At 47.7% G+C, this 17,716-nt stretch overlaps 1 protein-coding gene across 1 annotated transcript in view; it reads left to right on the forward strand.

The window, feature by feature from the left end:
- Positions 1 to 17,716, forward strand: part of AGBL2 (ATP/GTP binding protein like 2) — a 262,082-nt gene that overhangs the window by 233,448 nt on the left and 10,918 nt on the right. Inside the window, exons 17-18 of the mRNA XM_030199493.1 lie at positions 1,069 to 1,284; positions 2,337 to 2,388. Of these exons, the coding sequence (XP_030055353.1) occupies positions 1,069 to 1,284; positions 2,337 to 2,388 (268 nt within the window). The remainder of the gene's footprint in view (positions 1 to 1,068; positions 1,285 to 2,336; positions 2,389 to 17,716) is intronic.

Raw genomic sequence — 17,716 nt, forward strand, 5'->3', positions numbered from 1 at the left:
AAATCTCACACTTGTCTAAGGTTTCTTTTCTTCTGGTACACCAATTGCGAGCCACACGCCATCTTTTTGATCACAGTAATTTCCATGCGCTTATTCTTTCATTCTTCACAGCCCACCTTGATTGCTGTAACATCATCCATGCAGGTTTATCCAAGTCTTTGCTGAAAAAACTACAAACCTTGCAGAATACTGCCATCAGATTCTGCCACGCCCGTTGCACAGACCACACAACCCTCTGTTAAGATACCACCATCGGTTGCCCATTGAACACCAATTAACCTACAAGATAGTGTTATTAACTATTAAGGTCCTTCGTATAGGTCTCCCTGACTATCTTACCTGTCTCACCATCCCCTACTCACATGTCACCATCCCCTACTCACCTGCTAAGGTCCTCTGCTCCCTTAATAATCACCGTCTTGTCCTCCCCAGCCCAAGTTTACTCAATATGAATCAACGAGGCATAGTGCCTTTTCTTCCTTTCACCACACATTTGGAACAATCTCCCACTTTCTCTCCGTAGTGAATCTTCACGTCAGATCTTCAAAGTTAACCTGAAGGCCTGACTGTTCGAGCTGGCTCATGGAAAATCAGTCTGATGGATTTGTACCTTCTACTCCTCTCCCCCTGTCCCCATTTGACCTTACTCTTTACTTTCTTTGTGTAAGTGCTCAACTTTACCATCAACGTTAGTTCTCTTTTCCTTTTTCTTAATTTTTGTAGTCCTTACATCGCTCCTCTCTGCCCTGGTAGCTAGAGCAGTCTAGCAAGTCTAAATAAACTGTAAACTATGTTCCTGCTCAAGTTTCAAAGTGAATGTAAGGGCTTACTTTTCCTTTGAAAAACAGTGCAAAGTGCTCTGTAGCAAAGCAGAGACATTGTAAGTTACCTCTGAAATACTTTTTTCCTATTCTGTGTTTATGGGATAAGACCTTGAGGAATTAGGCTGGTTAATGCTGCTGGGCTGCTTGAAAGTAACATCCTGTTTTTTTCTTCAGGAAGAAAGTAAGATGAGCTCACTTTTCATTCCAAAAAAAGAACAAAAGTTTATTTCTGCCTCTCCTATAGATGAAATTTCTTGGGATAAGATACTTAGCCATCATTTTCCTGTAGCACCTCGATTACAAAATATTGAACAGCGCCACCCTTTGATTATAAAGACAGTTCAACATGCACAGTTTCCAGCAGTCAACAAGAAGGCTGTTGCAGTCATAAAGCAACATCCTGGTCCATTTGATCCCCTGTTGCATGAAGAATTGAATCGGAGGCAAACTTTTAAGAAAGGTACTTTAAGAAAGAATTTCCATATGAGTAACTTGTGATAGATAGATAGATAGATAGATAGATAGATAGATAGATAGATAGATAGATAGATAGATAGATAGATAGATATTGAAAACAGGAAATTAGGAGGCCATTTATGATGATTTTAATAGCAGGTTTGTGGCAGTGGCGTAGCTACGGGGGGCCATGGGGGCCTGGGTCTCCCAAAATGGATCCAGGGCCCCTGGTTTGGCTGGCGGAGTCCACAACCCCTGCCAGCTAAAGCATTTCTCCAGCAATGCTGTCCTTACATTGCCTGCCGTGCTTCCCTCTCGTATCATGCATGTTCGTTTTTAGTGAAACTGATCACATGCGACACTTCGCGCATAACTGAGATTAAATTTCATTAAAATCAAGCGTGCACAATGTGAGGAGAAGCAGGGCAGGCAATGTAAAGGAGAGCATCGCTGGAGAAACACTTCAGCTGGAGGGGGTTGGGGACCCATGCCAGCCAAGGTATGTGGCGTTGTGGTGGTTGGGGTGGGGCAGCAGCGGTGGCAGGGAGAACGGCAGGGTGGCAGGTCAAAATGTGCCCCTCACTTTGGGCTCTGGACCCCCTACCTACTTCGAGGTCTGGCTATGCCCCTTGGGTTTTCAGGACTTGAATATGGGAGAAGAGCAGAGAAAAATCAGAGGTGATTTAGAGAAATCAGGTATATGGAATCAGATTGAATTGGGAGATTAGTATAGTAGGAAAGTAGGAGAGGTGAGCTGGAAATGGAGAGAAAGATAAGAAACTCAGTTCAAAACATGTTGTGATAGATTTAAAAAAAAATCTTCTGATATTTCAATGGAAAAAAATACACCTTGGGCTAAAACCAGAAGAATTTTTATGCTGAGCAAAATTTACATAAATCCCCATTAAGATATATGAGTTGGGGAGATTATCCAAGCAGAAGAATGCAGATGTAATGTTTCATTCAGGATGGAAAGAGAGCTGTACATCTAACTGATGCAGTGTTTTAATTTCTCTCCTGCTGTTAATATGATTTCTTTTTCTACCCCATATTCAGAAAAGGCACTTCCAGTACAACAACATCCATTTACTGACACCAAACAATACAGGTACAAGTCTTTTCAAGATTTATTATTCACCCTTGCAAAGAGAACTACATAGCATATAACAGCAAACAGGGGTCATTTTACTAAGCCATGGTAAAAAGTGGCCTGTGGTAGTGTAGGCGCGTGTTTTGGGTGCTCACCAGGCCAGTTTTTACCGCATCTGCAAAAAAGGGCTTTTTTTAAATGGGACGGGAAAAGGACGTGTTAAAACTGAAACCAACGCTTGCCTAAAACCGCCTGAGACTTTAACGCCACCCATTGATCTAGTGGTAAGGGTTCACATGCTACATGCGGTGTGACCAGTCACCGCACGCCAACTGCCGATTAATGCCGGAAACACCACTGTGTGGGAGGAAATAAATAAATAAATAATACAGGCATTATGGGTGCATGGCAATCTGAAATTAACTTCAGGGGAGTGTGGTAGCCTGGCTGTAGTCTCGGTTTGGCACGCGCTGCACATGCGTAGAGCCTAACGCGCCTTTGAAAAAAGGGCCCCTTAACTTTATATAGACTGTATAGTTGGCTAAACAGATGATTGGGTCTGCTCGAGTAAATCTAGGGAAATATGTTATAAAAGGTTTGGTGATCATTGAGCCTTTTATAAAATACATATACTAGGTATTTAGCCATTTGCACTATTTCCATGCCGATTTATCAGCACAGAAAAGCATTACAATGATATCAAGGCACTGAAATGGACTAAAACGGCAGATCCACATGGAACTACACTTATTTGCCCTGTTATAGAATAGCATCTATGTATCTCCATGCAGATCTGAAAAAGAGGACGTAACGATGGAAAGGCCATAAGCGGGTCAGGGGAGTTCCCTTTAAAATGCACACAGTATTATAGAATTCCTGGGATCCACACCTAACTTATGGCTTTATATCTGGTTTCAGTTGATGAAAATGCTCGTGCCCAAAATTGGGCATGGATTCCAGCACTATGAGCTATTCTATAAAGAGTGCCCATCCCAGAGTTCTCTTTATAGAATACTGTTCAGTGACAATTTTTTTTCGGTGCCATTTACTGAATCTGGCCCATAGTGCTACTGATGATACACATAGAAATGGCATTGTACATAACAGAAAGGGTCATTGTAGAAATGTAGATGGTCAAAACCACAGAAGTATCACAGGCAGGTACATACATATATGTATCTATATGTTGCCATATGTTCCTCCACTTGTATATGTGTACGAAATTTTTTAAACCAATAACCAAAAAAATCACAGTGACAAAGTATCTTCTTATTGGCTATACTATATATCTTTAAATACTTTACAAATTTAATTGAATTAAAAATTAAACCCCCTGTTTACTAAGCTACGCGCTAATGCCGACACAGCCCATTCACTTTGATTGGGCTGTGTTGGCATTGCCGTGCAGCTTACTAAACAAGGCGGTAAATATTTTTGACCAATTTATAATTGTTTATTTCATTTACTTTGACTGTGCTTATTTTATCCAGTCATTTTCATTAAAAAAAAAACTCCTTTGAGAGCAACTTTTAGTCTTCTATAATCTTTCAGTATTACTTTTTCCTGAAAAGTTTTAAATTTTACAAGCAAACAAGGAAATTAACTGCTTTTATCAGAGGTCCACGCAACAAAGGCCAGCGTTTTGTGATTCATGTTCCGCTGCCTTAGAGAATTTTGGATGATTATAGAAGATTGGAAGTTGCTCTCAAAGGAGTTTTTTTAATGACAGTAACTGGATAAAATAAGCACAAAGTTGTAGTGCTTACAAGAGTTCTGAGGCTTTTTCCTCCTGAGATACAATATTCAGCTCACCCTAAGATAGTAATTATTTGCAATTTAATAATGGAGATTTTTTGTATTATACTGAATATTAATTTCTCCATTCCTTTTTTGTGTTTGACTATAACTAAGCCACCAATCTGCCCCTTTTTCATTTGTAAGCTTCCTTTCCCCCTCACCCAGAATTTGCAGTAGAACCTATTGAAAGTCCAAGTCTCAACCTTAAAATGAAGAATGAGGTGAAGCCTTGGTAATAGAGTTACTAATCAAAAGTGCAGGCTTGTTTTAAGCCAGCTATTTTTGTATTTGATAGGTCCTTACAGCACAATGATTCCCAGAATCACGAGATCAATTTTTATGTTTAAATCATCTTTATTAAACAAGCCATAAACAGAAACACATATCCAGTGGTGTGCTGGTAAATTTAACAACAGGCTCTCTCCCCGGTCCACCTCTGCACCCCCCCATCCAACTCTGCGCCCCCCCCCCCAAATTGCAGAGCTGGCTATAGCCGAGGAGAGAGCCTGGGGGTGGGGGGGGGGGGGCAATGCATTATTCCAGGGAAAAAAAATTAAATGATCCCAGGTTCCAATCTAATTCATGTTTAATGTGGGATAAAATGCCATAAATAAGTAAATAAATATAAACTTTTAATGTTGAGTACCTGGTTCTCAAAGTGGGCATATTCCAAACACTATAATGAAAATAAAATGATTTTTTTCTACCTTTGTTGTCTGGTGACTTTGTTTTTCTGATCATACTGGCTCAGTATCCGATTCTGCTGCTATCTGTCCTCTTAACTCCGTTTCCAGGGCTTCCTTTCTTTACCTTCCTCCTTTCTTCTTCATTTCTTGCCCTACATCCGTAAGTAAAAGCTGGGTCAACCACAGACTTGACTGTCCAGTGGATCCAGCTTCTGCCTATTTTCTTCATCCATGTGCAGTTTTTCTCCCTTTTCCCTCTCATCTCCTTCCTCTCCCCCCTCCCCTCCCCTCCATCCACCCATGTCCAGCAACCCTCCTCTCCCCCCTGCCCTCCCCTCCATCCACCCATACCCAGAGATTCTCTTCTCTCCCCTGCCCCCCTCCAGCCACCCATGTCCAGCAACCCTCCTCTCCCCCCTGCCCTCCATCCACCCATGTCCAGCAACCCTCCTCTCCCCTCCCTCCACCCATGTCCAGCAGCAACCCTCCTCTCCCCCTGCCCTCCCCTCCCACCACCCAGGTTGTCCAGTGGATGCTTCGGGGCAGACAGGAAAGATCTCCAGTCTTTCCTGCCCGCTGCCGGCGCTGCCGGATCGCTCTTCAAAATGGCCGCCGAGTCTTACAAGGGTGGCCTCCAATACGGCCACCGCTGGAAGTCTCGGTGGCCATTTTTAAAGAGCGATCCGGCAGCGGGGGAGGGTCAGTGGGCAGGCAAGACTGGGGATCTTTCCTGCCTGCCCCGAAGCATCCACTGGACAACCAGTTGCCTTCTTCAGGTATGGGACCCTGTAGCGGGCGGGAGGGAGGGAGGAGAGCCGGCTCGCCCTGAATAACAACCGGCTCGCAAAATTTAAAAAGATTTAACAACTGGCTCTTGCGAGCAGGTGCGAGCCGGCTCCAACACACCACTGCACATATTACTTGCACTGAAACGCAACAATTATTAAGTGCGCATACAAACTGATATCCATCAGTGAATTTTAGCATTAAGATGTTAACTCCCTCCTCCCCTCCCACTCCCGCCTCCCTCTTCCCCTCTTCCTCCCTCCCCCTCCATGAAACTTTCCATATCCTATACCGTTGTTACGATTGTGGTCGTGACCCCTCTCAAACTTACCTTATTTCTGGTGGTCAGCTTCTTAGCTGGCTTCTGTCTGTTCTTCCTGAGTCAGCGCTGTCTCTGTGTGCTGGCTGCTTCCAGCATGGCTCTAATTACTCCACTATACTGCACCTGTGTGTGTTGCCTGAGTTAGCTCTGTCTCTGTGTGCTGGCTGCTTCCAGCGTGGCTCTAATTACTCCACTGTACTGCACCTGTGTGTGTTAAGCCTCTCTGTGCTTCAGTATGCTTCCTGCTTGTGTCCAGTAGTTGTGACATCATCAGTCAGGGCCTTGATAAGGAAGTGGTGTTCTTCCATTCAGGGCCTTTGCAAAAGCCAAAGATCCAGGTTAATGTTGGTGCAGTTTGCACTTCTGCCTTGTCTTGCTTGCCTTGCTTCTCAATTAAGGTTCCTAGTCTGTATTCCTTGCTTGTTTAATCTCCTGTATCCTATCTTGTATCCAGTGCTGTTGGCTTCCTTTCCCTCCTGTCTGAGAACCCTGGATCCCTTGTGCAGTTAGCACTTCAGCCTTGCTCTTTTGTGGGTGCCTGTGGGCATTTCTGAATCCTGTCTGCTTTTGGTTCCTGTCCATACTGTCTGAGACCCTGTTCCTTGAACCCTGTTCTACCCAAGCTTGTGTTTGTTTCCTGCCTGTTTGAGACCCTGTGTCCTGTCTAGTCTGTCTTGCCTGGTTCCCTGTTCACCTCGGGCTTTGGCCCTACCCTGGTTAGTCAAGCTAGTTTTGAAAAGTCCTTATCTGTTCTTCCTCTGTTTGTGGCTGGTTGTCTCCAGCTTCAGTTCCCCTCCTGCTTGTGTCTGCCCTGCTTGCTTTCAGTTTCCTTCCAGTCTAGCCTGTTTGGAAATCCTGAATCCTGATTCCTATCCTGAACCCTGTTTAGGCCAAGCTTGTTTAAGAATCCTTTCTAGTGAGAGTTTCTTGGTGTTCCTGCCTGCTTGCTCCAGTACCAGATTTCCTCTAAGTCCTGCCGGCTGCCTGCACCTAGGGGCTCAACCCCTGGGGAACGGCAGTCAAGGGTAGGTGTAGCCTAGTTCCAGTCCAGGGTGTTCCAGTCCGTGTGTTCCGGCTTGCCCAGTGCTGGTTGGGGGGTTTTGCCTGCCACTGCCGCTCCTCGGCAGCGGTCCAAGGGCTCACAACCCAGTGTTTCCGTGAGAAGCCTGACAACCGTACATCTTACGAAATGACATTATTATAAGGTCAAGCTAAAAACCTAAAACGATCTATGAATTAACCAACTTCCGCAAACTACTGAAGACCCATCTCTTCAACAAGACATACAAAAAAGAACAACACAAGTGAATTCCTCTCATGTATCCAGAAATGTCTTATAATGTTTTTGTTATATTACTATCATGTTTTATCATTATCATGTATCCCCAAATCCTTCTGTAATACCAAATGTCTATTCTCTCTTAGCTCTACTATTCATGATATATTGTAAGCCACATTGAGCCTGCAAAGAGGTGGGAAAATGTGGGATACAAATGCAATAAATAAAATAAATAAAGAAATAAATAACCGGCTACGAGCCGTGGGGTGTAATGTATCCCAGAATCGTTCCCAGGTGCGCTGGAATCTCACTCCTTGTTTGGAGTTCATGTCACTAATACCAACACTTTCTAATTTAATTAAGTCTATTATATGAGTCCTCCACATCGCCAAAGTAGGTGTACAGGGTTGTCTCCAGCAGAGCAATATTACTTCCTTCCCCATCAGCATTGCCTGGCACAAAAATGGCTTGAATCCTGATGGGCTTGTATCGTAACCTTGGATAATGTTGAAGAGAAGTAATGGGCTAGGAGTCACCTTACATTTCCATAGGTTGGAAACAACCTGCAGCAACTGTGTCCAAAGGTGGCTGACTACCAGGCAATTCCAGAACATATGACTTAGATTCGCTGAGTTCTGACTGCATTTCGGACATCTCCCCTCTCCTCCAAAGGAAGAACGAAATGCTCAGTGTGGCGAAACATATAATCTCAGCGCAAACTTATATTGCAATTCCACATATCGAGTGAAGAGGAGGTGTTTCAGAGTACCCAGAACAAATGTCATGAACTGCTCCGTGGTGATTAATGCTCCAAGTTCTTCCAACCAGATCTTCGCAAAATGACTAAAGTTCAAATCTGCTGCTAGCGTTTTATCCTTATTCTACTGTATAATTCATGAGTTGTACCTCTCTACTTTTGTAATTCATGTAAGCCACATTGTGCCTGCATTTGTGGGGAAAATGTGGGGTAGAAATGAACCATAAATAAATAAATCTTCCGTGGAGTCCAGTATCTATGATGGAATCTTAAAAGCACTAATGTTTTCGCTCTCAGTGTCAACGCAGTATTAAGAGTATCTTGAACATCCTCTGTCAAGTTGGTCCAGCCCAGAGCTGTAACACAGTGTTGCAGTTGTACGTATGCAAAAGGATCTGTTATTGGTAGTTTGAATTCCTGTTGTATTTCTGCCAATGATTTTAGTTTGCCTTCTTCAGTCAGCACCTGAAATAGATATTGTATTCCTGCTTGTCTCCAGCTGCGAAATGTGGCAGACATAGTGCCTGCTGGAAAATCCGGATTATGATATAGTGCTAGATATGGCGTGGTCACAGCCGAAAAGTAATGTCTCTTACACAGCCACTTCCATGCGGCATGTGCTGAAAAAAAAAGTAGATTAGCATGTAAAACCCCCACTGACCTCCCTGGTATCGTTTGGAGGAGCCAACCAATGTGTGCATCAGGATGCATGCTCAGTTCCAACTTAGTATTGGAAAATGAATTCTTTTGTGTTATCCAATCATTTATGTGCCTCATGGTGCAAGCCACTGCCAGGTAACTTATATTCATTAACCCCAGGCCCTCGTGCGCCTTTGGTTTTTGCAACATTGCTATAGAAAGCCTGAATGGCCCTATTTAATAACCTCTCTTCCTTTCTTTTCAGGAACAACGGTAGCATTTGAAAAATATAAAGCCATCAGGGAGCTATCACCATGTTGAACCAAGAAATGTGGCCTAGGATTGACAAGGGACAATTTGACCACAATGCTAATAACCGCATAGTTTCTTTTAGCAGAGGTTGTACATTCACGTCTACTACTACTACTACTATTTAGCATTTCTATAGCACTACAAGGCATACGCAGCGCTGCACAAACATAGAAGAAAGACAGTCCCTGCTCAAAGAGCTTACAATCTAATAGACAAAAAATAAATAAAGTAAGCAAATCAAATCAATTAATGTGAACGGGAAGGAAGAGAGGAGGGTAGGTGGAGGCGAGTGGTTACAAGTCAAAAGCAATGTTAAAGAGGTGGGCTTTCAGTCTAGATTTAAAGGTGGCCAAGGATGGGGCAAGACGTAGGGGCTCAGGAAGTTTATTCCAGGCGTAGGGTGCAGCGAGACAGAAGGCGTGAAGTCTGGAGTTGGCAGTAGTGGAGAAGGGAAGAAGGATTTATCCATGGAGTGGAGTGCACGGGAAGGGGTGTAGGGAAGGACAAGTGTGGAGAGATACTGGGGAGCAGCAGAGTGAATACATTTATAGGTTAGTAGAAGAAGTTTGAACAGGATGCGAAAACGGATAGGGAGCCAGTGAAGGGTCTTGAGGAGAGGGGTAGTATGAGTAAAGCGACCCTGGCGGAAGATGAGACGGGCAGCAGAGTTTTGAACCGACTGGAGAAGGGAGAGGTGACTAAGTGGGAGGCCAGCAAGAAGCAGATTGCAGTAGTCTAAACGAGAGGTGACAAGGGTGTGGATGAGGGTTTTGGTAGAGTGCTTGGAAAGAAAGGGGCGGATTTTACGGATGTTGTAAAGAAAGAAACGACAGGTCTTGGCGGTCTGCTGGATATGAGCAGAGAAGGAGAGAGAAGCAATGTTATAAAGCAATGTTAAATCTTGTGGTACATTAACTCCCAAATAGCGTATTTGTTGGTCAGATAAAGGCAATGCTATGGATTTGTTAAAATTTAGTTGGAACCCAGATAAAGTCCCATATTGTTGTATCCTTTTTAGCATCTGTTGGAGGGACCTTTGCGGTTGGCTTAGTACCAAGAGTAAATCATCCGCATATGCCAGGATCTTTATGGATTGACCCCTGATGTCTGCCATGCCTATCTCTTTGTCAGCTCTAATTGCACATAGGAGAGGCTCTAAGGTGAGAAGAAACAGTAACGGTGACAAAGGGCATCCCTGACGCGTGCCACAACTTATTGAAAATTCTTCTGTTCGAATGCCATTTACCAACACTTTCACCTGTGGAGAAGAATATAATGCCATCAGGGCTTTTAGATACCAGCCTCGTAATCCCACCCAGTTCAATGTCTGAAATAGAAATGGCCACCCCACACGATCGAATGCACGTTCTGCATCTAAACTCGTTATCAGGTAAGGGGCTTCCACTTGCCGACCCTGAATCAGCGCCACGAGTAGTTTGTGCACGTTAGTCACCAACTGCTGCCCCCTTACAAACCCTACTTGGTCTTCCTGTATTATATAGATGGCAAAAGTGGAGCCAAGCGGTCTGCCAATATCCTAGACAAAAGCTTCACATCAACGTTTATCAGCGATATTGGCCAATATGACTCCGATAACGTTTCCTCCCTTCCAGGCTTAGGTATCAAACAAATAAGTGCTATGTTGGCATGTTGTGGGAAGCCTTCGCTCTTTGTCACTGCCTCAAAAAAATCTATCAACAGGCCCACTAATTGTAATTGCAATATTTTATAAAATTCTCCTGTAAAACCGTCTGCACCAGGTGCAGAATGTTATTTCAGTGCCCGAATTGCCCTCAACATCTCCTGACCTGTCAAAGGATGATTAAAAGAATCCAGCGCCTCCAGTGATAGCTTGGGCGTGCCCGCCTCTTGCAGGTGCTTTTGTATGGCCTCCTGGGACACCTTATTTGAGTCCCCAGAAGCATACAAGGCTTTAAAATGTTGATAGAATGTATGTGCTATATCTTGCTGTTCCTCAGCGACCCTCCAGACCAGTCAAGACGCTTGGGTTATGCACGCCTACCAGCAGAGGGAGACTGAGAACACTAAAACTTAAACCAGTATAAGCTAGCAGCCAGTAAATCTCAGTCTCCAGCAGAGGGTAGACATGCAGCCTGAGCAGTCAGTGTGGTCTGGTAGGATTAGATTTTCTTAACTAATACCCTGTACTTGGAATTATTTTTGGTTGAGTGCTTCAAGAAAAGTGGGTCCAGTGGGATTCACTTTTCTGTGTGGAATTTAGTCGGTGTGTGGCTTATTCCCTGGCTGGCCTTTGGTTAGGCAGCCATGTGCCTCGGCTCCTGTTGTGACAGGAACCTTGAGAGCCATAACTTCTGGCAGTTTGTATTATTCCCCTGCTGGCCTTTGGTTAGGCAGCCATGTGCCTCGGCTCCTGTTGTGACAGGAACCTTGAGAGCCATAACTTCTGGCAGTTTGTAGCTTTGAAATCCCCTTTCTGAACTTTCTGCCTGTTGCCTCGGCTCCTGCTATGGCAGGAACCTTGAGTGCTTAGTCCCTGTCAGCTCTTAGCAACTGGGCTTTTGTTGTGAGTGTAAAAAAAAAAAAAGAAAAAGAAACAGTGTTTGGCTGCTTGGCAGTGCTTGACTGTGTTGTTTGGGAAGCTGACAGAGAGGCCTGGGGATTTTGAGCAACTTTGAGAGAGCTGGGACGTTAGGGTGTACTGCTTTAAATTTGCGATGTCGGCGGGAAAGCCGTCGCGCTGCCGTTCTTGTGCGCGAAGGGGGATAGACGCGCCAGGAGCTCAATGCAGGTTCTGTGGGGAGCCTAAACAGCCTGATTCTTCGCCTCCGGTACTAGCTGTGGAGGGATCAGGTAGCGGTAAAGGTTTGCCCGGCTCTGACTTGTCCTCTGGGCCCGTAGCAGTGGTGCCGATTTTGGCGGGAACCGCCGCCATCTTGGATTCGGGCGCCACGGGGGTGGCTGCTCGCCCGCTGTTGGAAGGTCCGAGGCAGAGTGCTTCCAGGCCTCCGGAAGGTGCGGGGCCCATGGGGTTTCCTCCGGATTTTATTTGGGCCATGTTTCAGGCCTGGCAGTCATGCCCTAATCAGTTAGAGCCTCTGAAGGGAGCAGGGCCTCTGGTTGCTAAGCGACAGCGTTTAGATTGGTCTGAAGAGCCAGATTTGTTTTCCTTGCCTCCCTCAGACGACGAGGGTAGTTTGCTGGGGGATGAGTTCCTAGGGGACAAGGTTTCTGAGGAGGAGGGACCTTTGCCAGGTGAAGACCCCTCGGTGGTGCGCATTTTCCCTAGGGATGAGCTTCCTGAGCTGTTTGAGCAGGTAGTGTCCACGCTTAGGTTTGATTTGCCTGAGCCGGTGGTAGCGGACGCTAAGCAGCTTGACCCTTTAGTTAAGGGAATTCGGCGGGCAGCGCATACTTTTCCCATGAATTCGGATCTCAGAGATATGATCGTCCAGGAGTGGTCCTCCCCAGATTCTCCTTGTAGGGTGAGCAGAGCTATGGCGAGACTGTACCCTATTCCGCAAGGGGATAAGGACTCCTTTAAGTCGCTGACAGTGGATGCGGTGGTGACCGCGGTTACCAAGGCTACGGCTATTCCGGTTGATGGGGGGACTGCTCTCAGAGATCCGCAGGATAGGAGATTAGAGTCTTTCATTCGGCGCAATTTTGATCTCTCGGCATTGTCACTTCAGGCCGCTCTGTGCGGGGGCCTAGTAGCCAGGGCGTGTTTCCGTTGGGCTGAAAGTCTTTTGGATGGCCCGGCCTTAGATAGAGCTTCCTTGGTGCAAGAGCTAGCCAAGTTAGAGATGGGCTCTTCCTTTTTGGCAGATTCTAGTTATGATCTGCTGAGAGCTTCTGCTAAGAATATGGCATTGGCGGTTGGAGCTCGTCGGGCTCTTTGGCTTCATGGTTGGACGGCGGATGCGGCGTCTGAGTCCAAGTTATGTTCTCTCCCCTTCAAAGGGACCTTACTGTTTGGAGAAGAGTTGGATAAGTTGGTTCGATTTTTTCAGCGTACTCAGCCCTTTCGCGGAGGTTGGCGAGGAGGCCGAGATGCGCCGGGGGGAGGTTGTCCTCCGGGCGTGCTTCACAATGAAGGTGTGCGGGTCCAGCCTCTGGTAAGGGTAGGGGCTCGTTTGAGTCAATTCTATTAGAGGTGGACCCATATCACGTTAGATCAGTGGTTACTCGAGGTGGTGCGAGACGGGTACGAGCTAGAATTCGAGACTTTCCTTCCAGATTTTTTCCTCACCTCTCCGTGCCGCTCTCGGGTCAAGGCCAGGGCGATTCAGTAGATGCTTCGTCGGCTGTTAGATCTGGGGGCGGTCGTTCCCGTGCCGGTTTCAGAAAGGGGGACAGGTTGTTATTCGATTTATTTTGTGGTCCCCAAAAAGGAAGGTTCCTCTCGGCCTATTCTAGATCTCAAAAGGGTCAACGAGGCTTTGAAAGTTCCCTCCTTTCGCATGGAAACGTTGCGCTCTGTCATAGTAGCAGTGCAGAAGGGGGAGTTTCTCACATCTTTGGATCTGTCAGAAGCCTATCTTCATATTCCCATTCGGGCGGCGCATCATCGGTTTCTCTGTTTTGCGGTTCTGGGACAGCATTTTCAATTCTGTGCGCTGCCGTTCGGTCTGGCTATGGCATCTCGTACCTTTTCCAAGGTTATGGTAGTCGTGGCGGCGGCTTTGAGGAAACAAGGAGTGTTGGTACACCCGTATCTTGACGATTGGCTCATTCGCGCCAAGTCCCTTCAGGAGAGTGTGGATGCGACGGCGAAGGTGGTAGCTTTCTTGGAGTCACTTGGCTGGGTGGTGAACTTGGTCAAGAGTCACCTGGAACTGACTCAGTCCCTGGAATATCTGGGGGTTCGCTTCGATACAGCGAAGGGCCGGGTGTTTTTACCGGCAGTTCGAATTGCCAAGATGCAGTTATTGATTCGCCAGTTTTGTGCCAAACGGTTCCCGTCTGCTCACTCTTACCTTCAGATTTTGGGACTCAAGGCGGCATCGATAGAGGTAGTGCCCTGGGCCAGGGCTCACATGAGGCGGCTGCAGGCGGCACTGTTGGAGCGGTGGTCTCCTCAGACTCAGAGCTTGGAGAAAAGACTGTGCTTGCCGGATCCGGTTCGTCTCAGCCTGCGATGGTGGCTTCACACGCCGAATCTGGAAAAAGGCATGCCCTTGGATCCTCCAGAGTGGACGGTGCTAACGACGGATGCCAGTCTAGCAGGTTGAGGGGCGCATTGTCTCGGAGAGGTAGCTCAGGGTCGCTGGTCGGAGGCGGAGGCCTTGTGGTCCATAAATCGGTTGGAAACTCGGGCGATAAGGTTGGCACTGCAGTCTCTTCAGTATCTTCTCGAAGGCAAGGCAGTTCGAGTACTGTCCGACAATGCCACGGCGGTGGCGTACGTAAATCATCAGGGAGGTACCAAGAGTCGAGAGGTGTCAGAGGAGATGGCGGAGTTAATGCGTTGGGCAGAACTTCATCTTCAGAGTCTCTCGGCAAGTCATGTAGCCGGAGTAGACAACGTCAGTGTGGATTTTCTGAGCAGGCACACGTTGGATCCAGGAGAGTGGTCGCTACATCGTCCATTGTTCCGTCGCTTAGTGAAGGAGTGGGGTCTGCCGTTGATAGATCTCATGGCCTCGTCAGACAATGCTCAAGTACCCAGATTTTTCAGCTGGCGGCGAGATCCGAGATCCGAGGGGATTGATGCTCTGGTGCTCGCATGGCCCCCTTACCAGCTGTTGTACGTGTTTCCTCCTTGGCCCTTGATAGGACGGATAGTTCAAAGAATAGAGCGGTACGCCGGGACAGTAATTCTTGTGGCTCCAAATTGGCCTCGTCGGCCTTGGTTTGCCGATCTAGTACGTCTGGCAATAGGCGGGCCGCTCGCGCTGGCGGAGTCGGTGGTGTTGGTGCAAGGTCCGATCGTGATGCCAGACCCATCTCCGTTCTCGCTTACGGCGGCTCTTGAAAGGGACAGGCTGAAGAAGAAAGGTTTTTCAACTAAGGTGATTGATACTATGTTGCAGTCCCGTAAACGTTCCACGTCCTTTGCCTATGTTAGGGTGTGGCGGATCTTTGAAGGTTGGTGTAACGATCGTTCTTGTTCGCCTTGGACCGCTTCCATTCCGGAGGTGTTAGAGTTTTTACAGGATGGTGTAGACAGAGGTCTTGCTCTTTCCTCTTTGAAGGTGCAGATTGCGGTTCTGTCCTGTTTTCAGGGAAGGATACGGGGAGTCTCCTTGGCGTCTTTCCCGGATGTGGTTTGGTTTTTACTTGCTGTAAAGTTGATTCGTCCTCGGCGGCTGGTTGTACCGCCGTGGGATTTGAATTTGGTGTTGGAAGTCTTGGTAGGGCCTCCCTTTGAGTCTTTGGGGCCGAGTACTCTTAAAGATCTTACTTTGAAGTCGATGTTTTTGGTGGCTATTACTTCGGCACAGTGAGTTTCGGAGTTGCAGGCTTTGTCTTGTCGTGCGCCTTTCCTGGCTTTCTCGAAGGAAAAGATCTCTTTGAAGCCTGTTCCATCGTTTTTACCCAAGTAAATCAGGACATTTCTTTGCCAGTGCTGGGAGATAAGTTGGGAGATGCGTCTCAGCGCCGTTTAGCCAAGCTGGATGTTTGTCGAGTCTTGAGGGTTTATTTATCCAGGACTTGGGAGTTTCGGTCTTCAGATAGGTTGTTTGTGTTGTACGGCGGTCCAAAGAAGGGAGCTGCAGCTTCTAAGGCAGCGATGGTGAACCTATGGCACGCAGAGCCCTCTCCTTTGGCACGCGTGCCATCGGTCCGCTCCGCCCACTCTCCCTCCCTCCGAGTACCAGGCCGCCCACCCTCACTCCCTCTTCCAAACCGCGGAAGCACCAGGCCGCCCGCCAGCCCTCCCTCCCAGCACCTCCCAGCACCAGCGCTCGCCCTCCTTCCCTCCCAGCACCTCCCAGTACCAGCGCTCATCCTCCTCCTCAGACATTGAAAAGGCGTCAGCAGCTACAGCGAAACACGGCATGGTCTTCGCTCGGCTTGCCTTTGCTTCGCTTCTGTTTCTCAAGCTCTGGTCAAGCAAAGGCGCGCCGAGCGAAGACCATGCCACGTTTCGCTGTAGCTGCCGACGCCTTTTCAATTTCGGAGGAGGAGGGCGAGCGCTGGTACTGGGAGTTGCTGGGAGGGTGGGCGGGCGGCCTGGTGCTTCGGCGGTTTGGGAGGAAAGCAGGCCTGGTGCTGGGAGGGAGGGAGGCAGGCAGGCTGGGTGCTACTGGGTGCTGGATGGGAGGGAGGCCTGGTGCTGGAAGGAGGGAGGGAGGGAGGGAGGGAGGGTGAGCGCTGGTGCTGGGAGGTGCTGGGAGGGAGGGAAGCAGGCAGGCCTGGTGCTTCGTCGGTTTGGGAGGGAAGCAGGCCTGGTGCTGGGAGGGAGGCAGGCAGGCCTGGTGCTGGGTGCTACTGGGTGCTGGGAGGGAGGGAGGCAGGCCTGGTGCTGGGTGCTACTGGGTGCTGGATGGGAAGGCCTGGTGCTGGGTGCTGGGTGGGTGGAAGGGAGGCCTGATGCTGGGAGAGTGGCCTGGTGCTAGGTGGGTGGGTGGCCTTGTGCTGGGTGGGTGGGAGGGAGACCTGGTGCTGGGAGCTACTGGGTGCTGGGAGGGAGGGAGGCAGGCCTGGAGCTGGGTGCTACTGGGTGCTGGGTGGGAGGGAGGCCTGCCTGGTGCTGGGAGGGAGGGCGGGCAGGCAGGGGGGAGAGGAGGGTGGCTGGACATGGGTGGCTGGAGGGGAGAGGAGGGTGGCTGGACATCTGTGGCTGGAGGGGAGAGGAGGGTGGCTGGACATGTATGGAGGGCAAGAAATGAAGAAGAAAGGAGGAAAGTAAAGAAAGAAATGGAAAGGAAGCCCTGGAAACGGAGTTAAGAGAGCAGCAGAATCAGAGATAACAAAGGTAGAAAAAATCATTTTATTTTCATTTTAGTGTTTGGAATATGTCCAATTTTACGTCTGCTGTCTTATTTTGCACTGGGTATACTGGAGCTGTAACAGCTTACAGAAATGATTTATAATGGAAGAAAATCATGTTATTTTTTTCTCCTATACTAGTATAATATTTTCAATGATGTCTGTTTATATGCGCCATGGCTGGTGTAAGGGGTGTGGCTATTATAGGGGTGGAGTCATATGTGGTGACTCCGCCCATAATGAGTACCGGCACTTTGCGATAAATAATTAGATTTTGGGTTGCTGTTTGGGCACTCGGGCTCTGAAAGCTTCGCCATCACTGTTCTAAGGCAACTATTTACAGATGGTTGAAGGAGGCGGTTTCCTCAGCATATTTGATCAAGGGACGTAGAGTGCCTGACCAACTGAAAGCGCATTCGACCAGGGGAGTAGCTTCCTCCTGGGCGGAGAGTGGTCTGGTTCCGCCTCAAGATATTTGCAGGACGGCGGTCTGGTCCTCGTTGCATATGTTTGTGAAACATTATAGACTGGATGTGCAGGCTAGGGAGGATGCCAGTTTTGGTGCGGCAGTGTTGACTTCTGGGATGCAAGGTTCCCGCCCTTAGGAGTTGTACTGCTTTGGTACTTCCCAAGCGTCTTGACCGGTCTGGAGGGTCACTGAGGAAGGTGAAATTAGGTCTTACCTGCTAATTTTCTTTCCTCTACACCCTCCAGACCGGTCAAGAACCCTCCTGCTGTGTACATGTTTCTTTGTGGTGAGTATGATTGGCAGAGTTCTGGTGTTCTTATGGTCTATGTTGCTATGGCTGAAAGGTATCTAAATTTCAAGTCTTGCTATACATATATTTCCT

The sequence above is a fragment of the Microcaecilia unicolor genome, chromosome 4 (assembly GCF_901765095.1).
Source record: "Microcaecilia unicolor chromosome 4, aMicUni1.1, whole genome shotgun sequence".
NCBI lineage: Eukaryota > Metazoa > Chordata > Amphibia > Gymnophiona > Siphonopidae > Microcaecilia > Microcaecilia unicolor.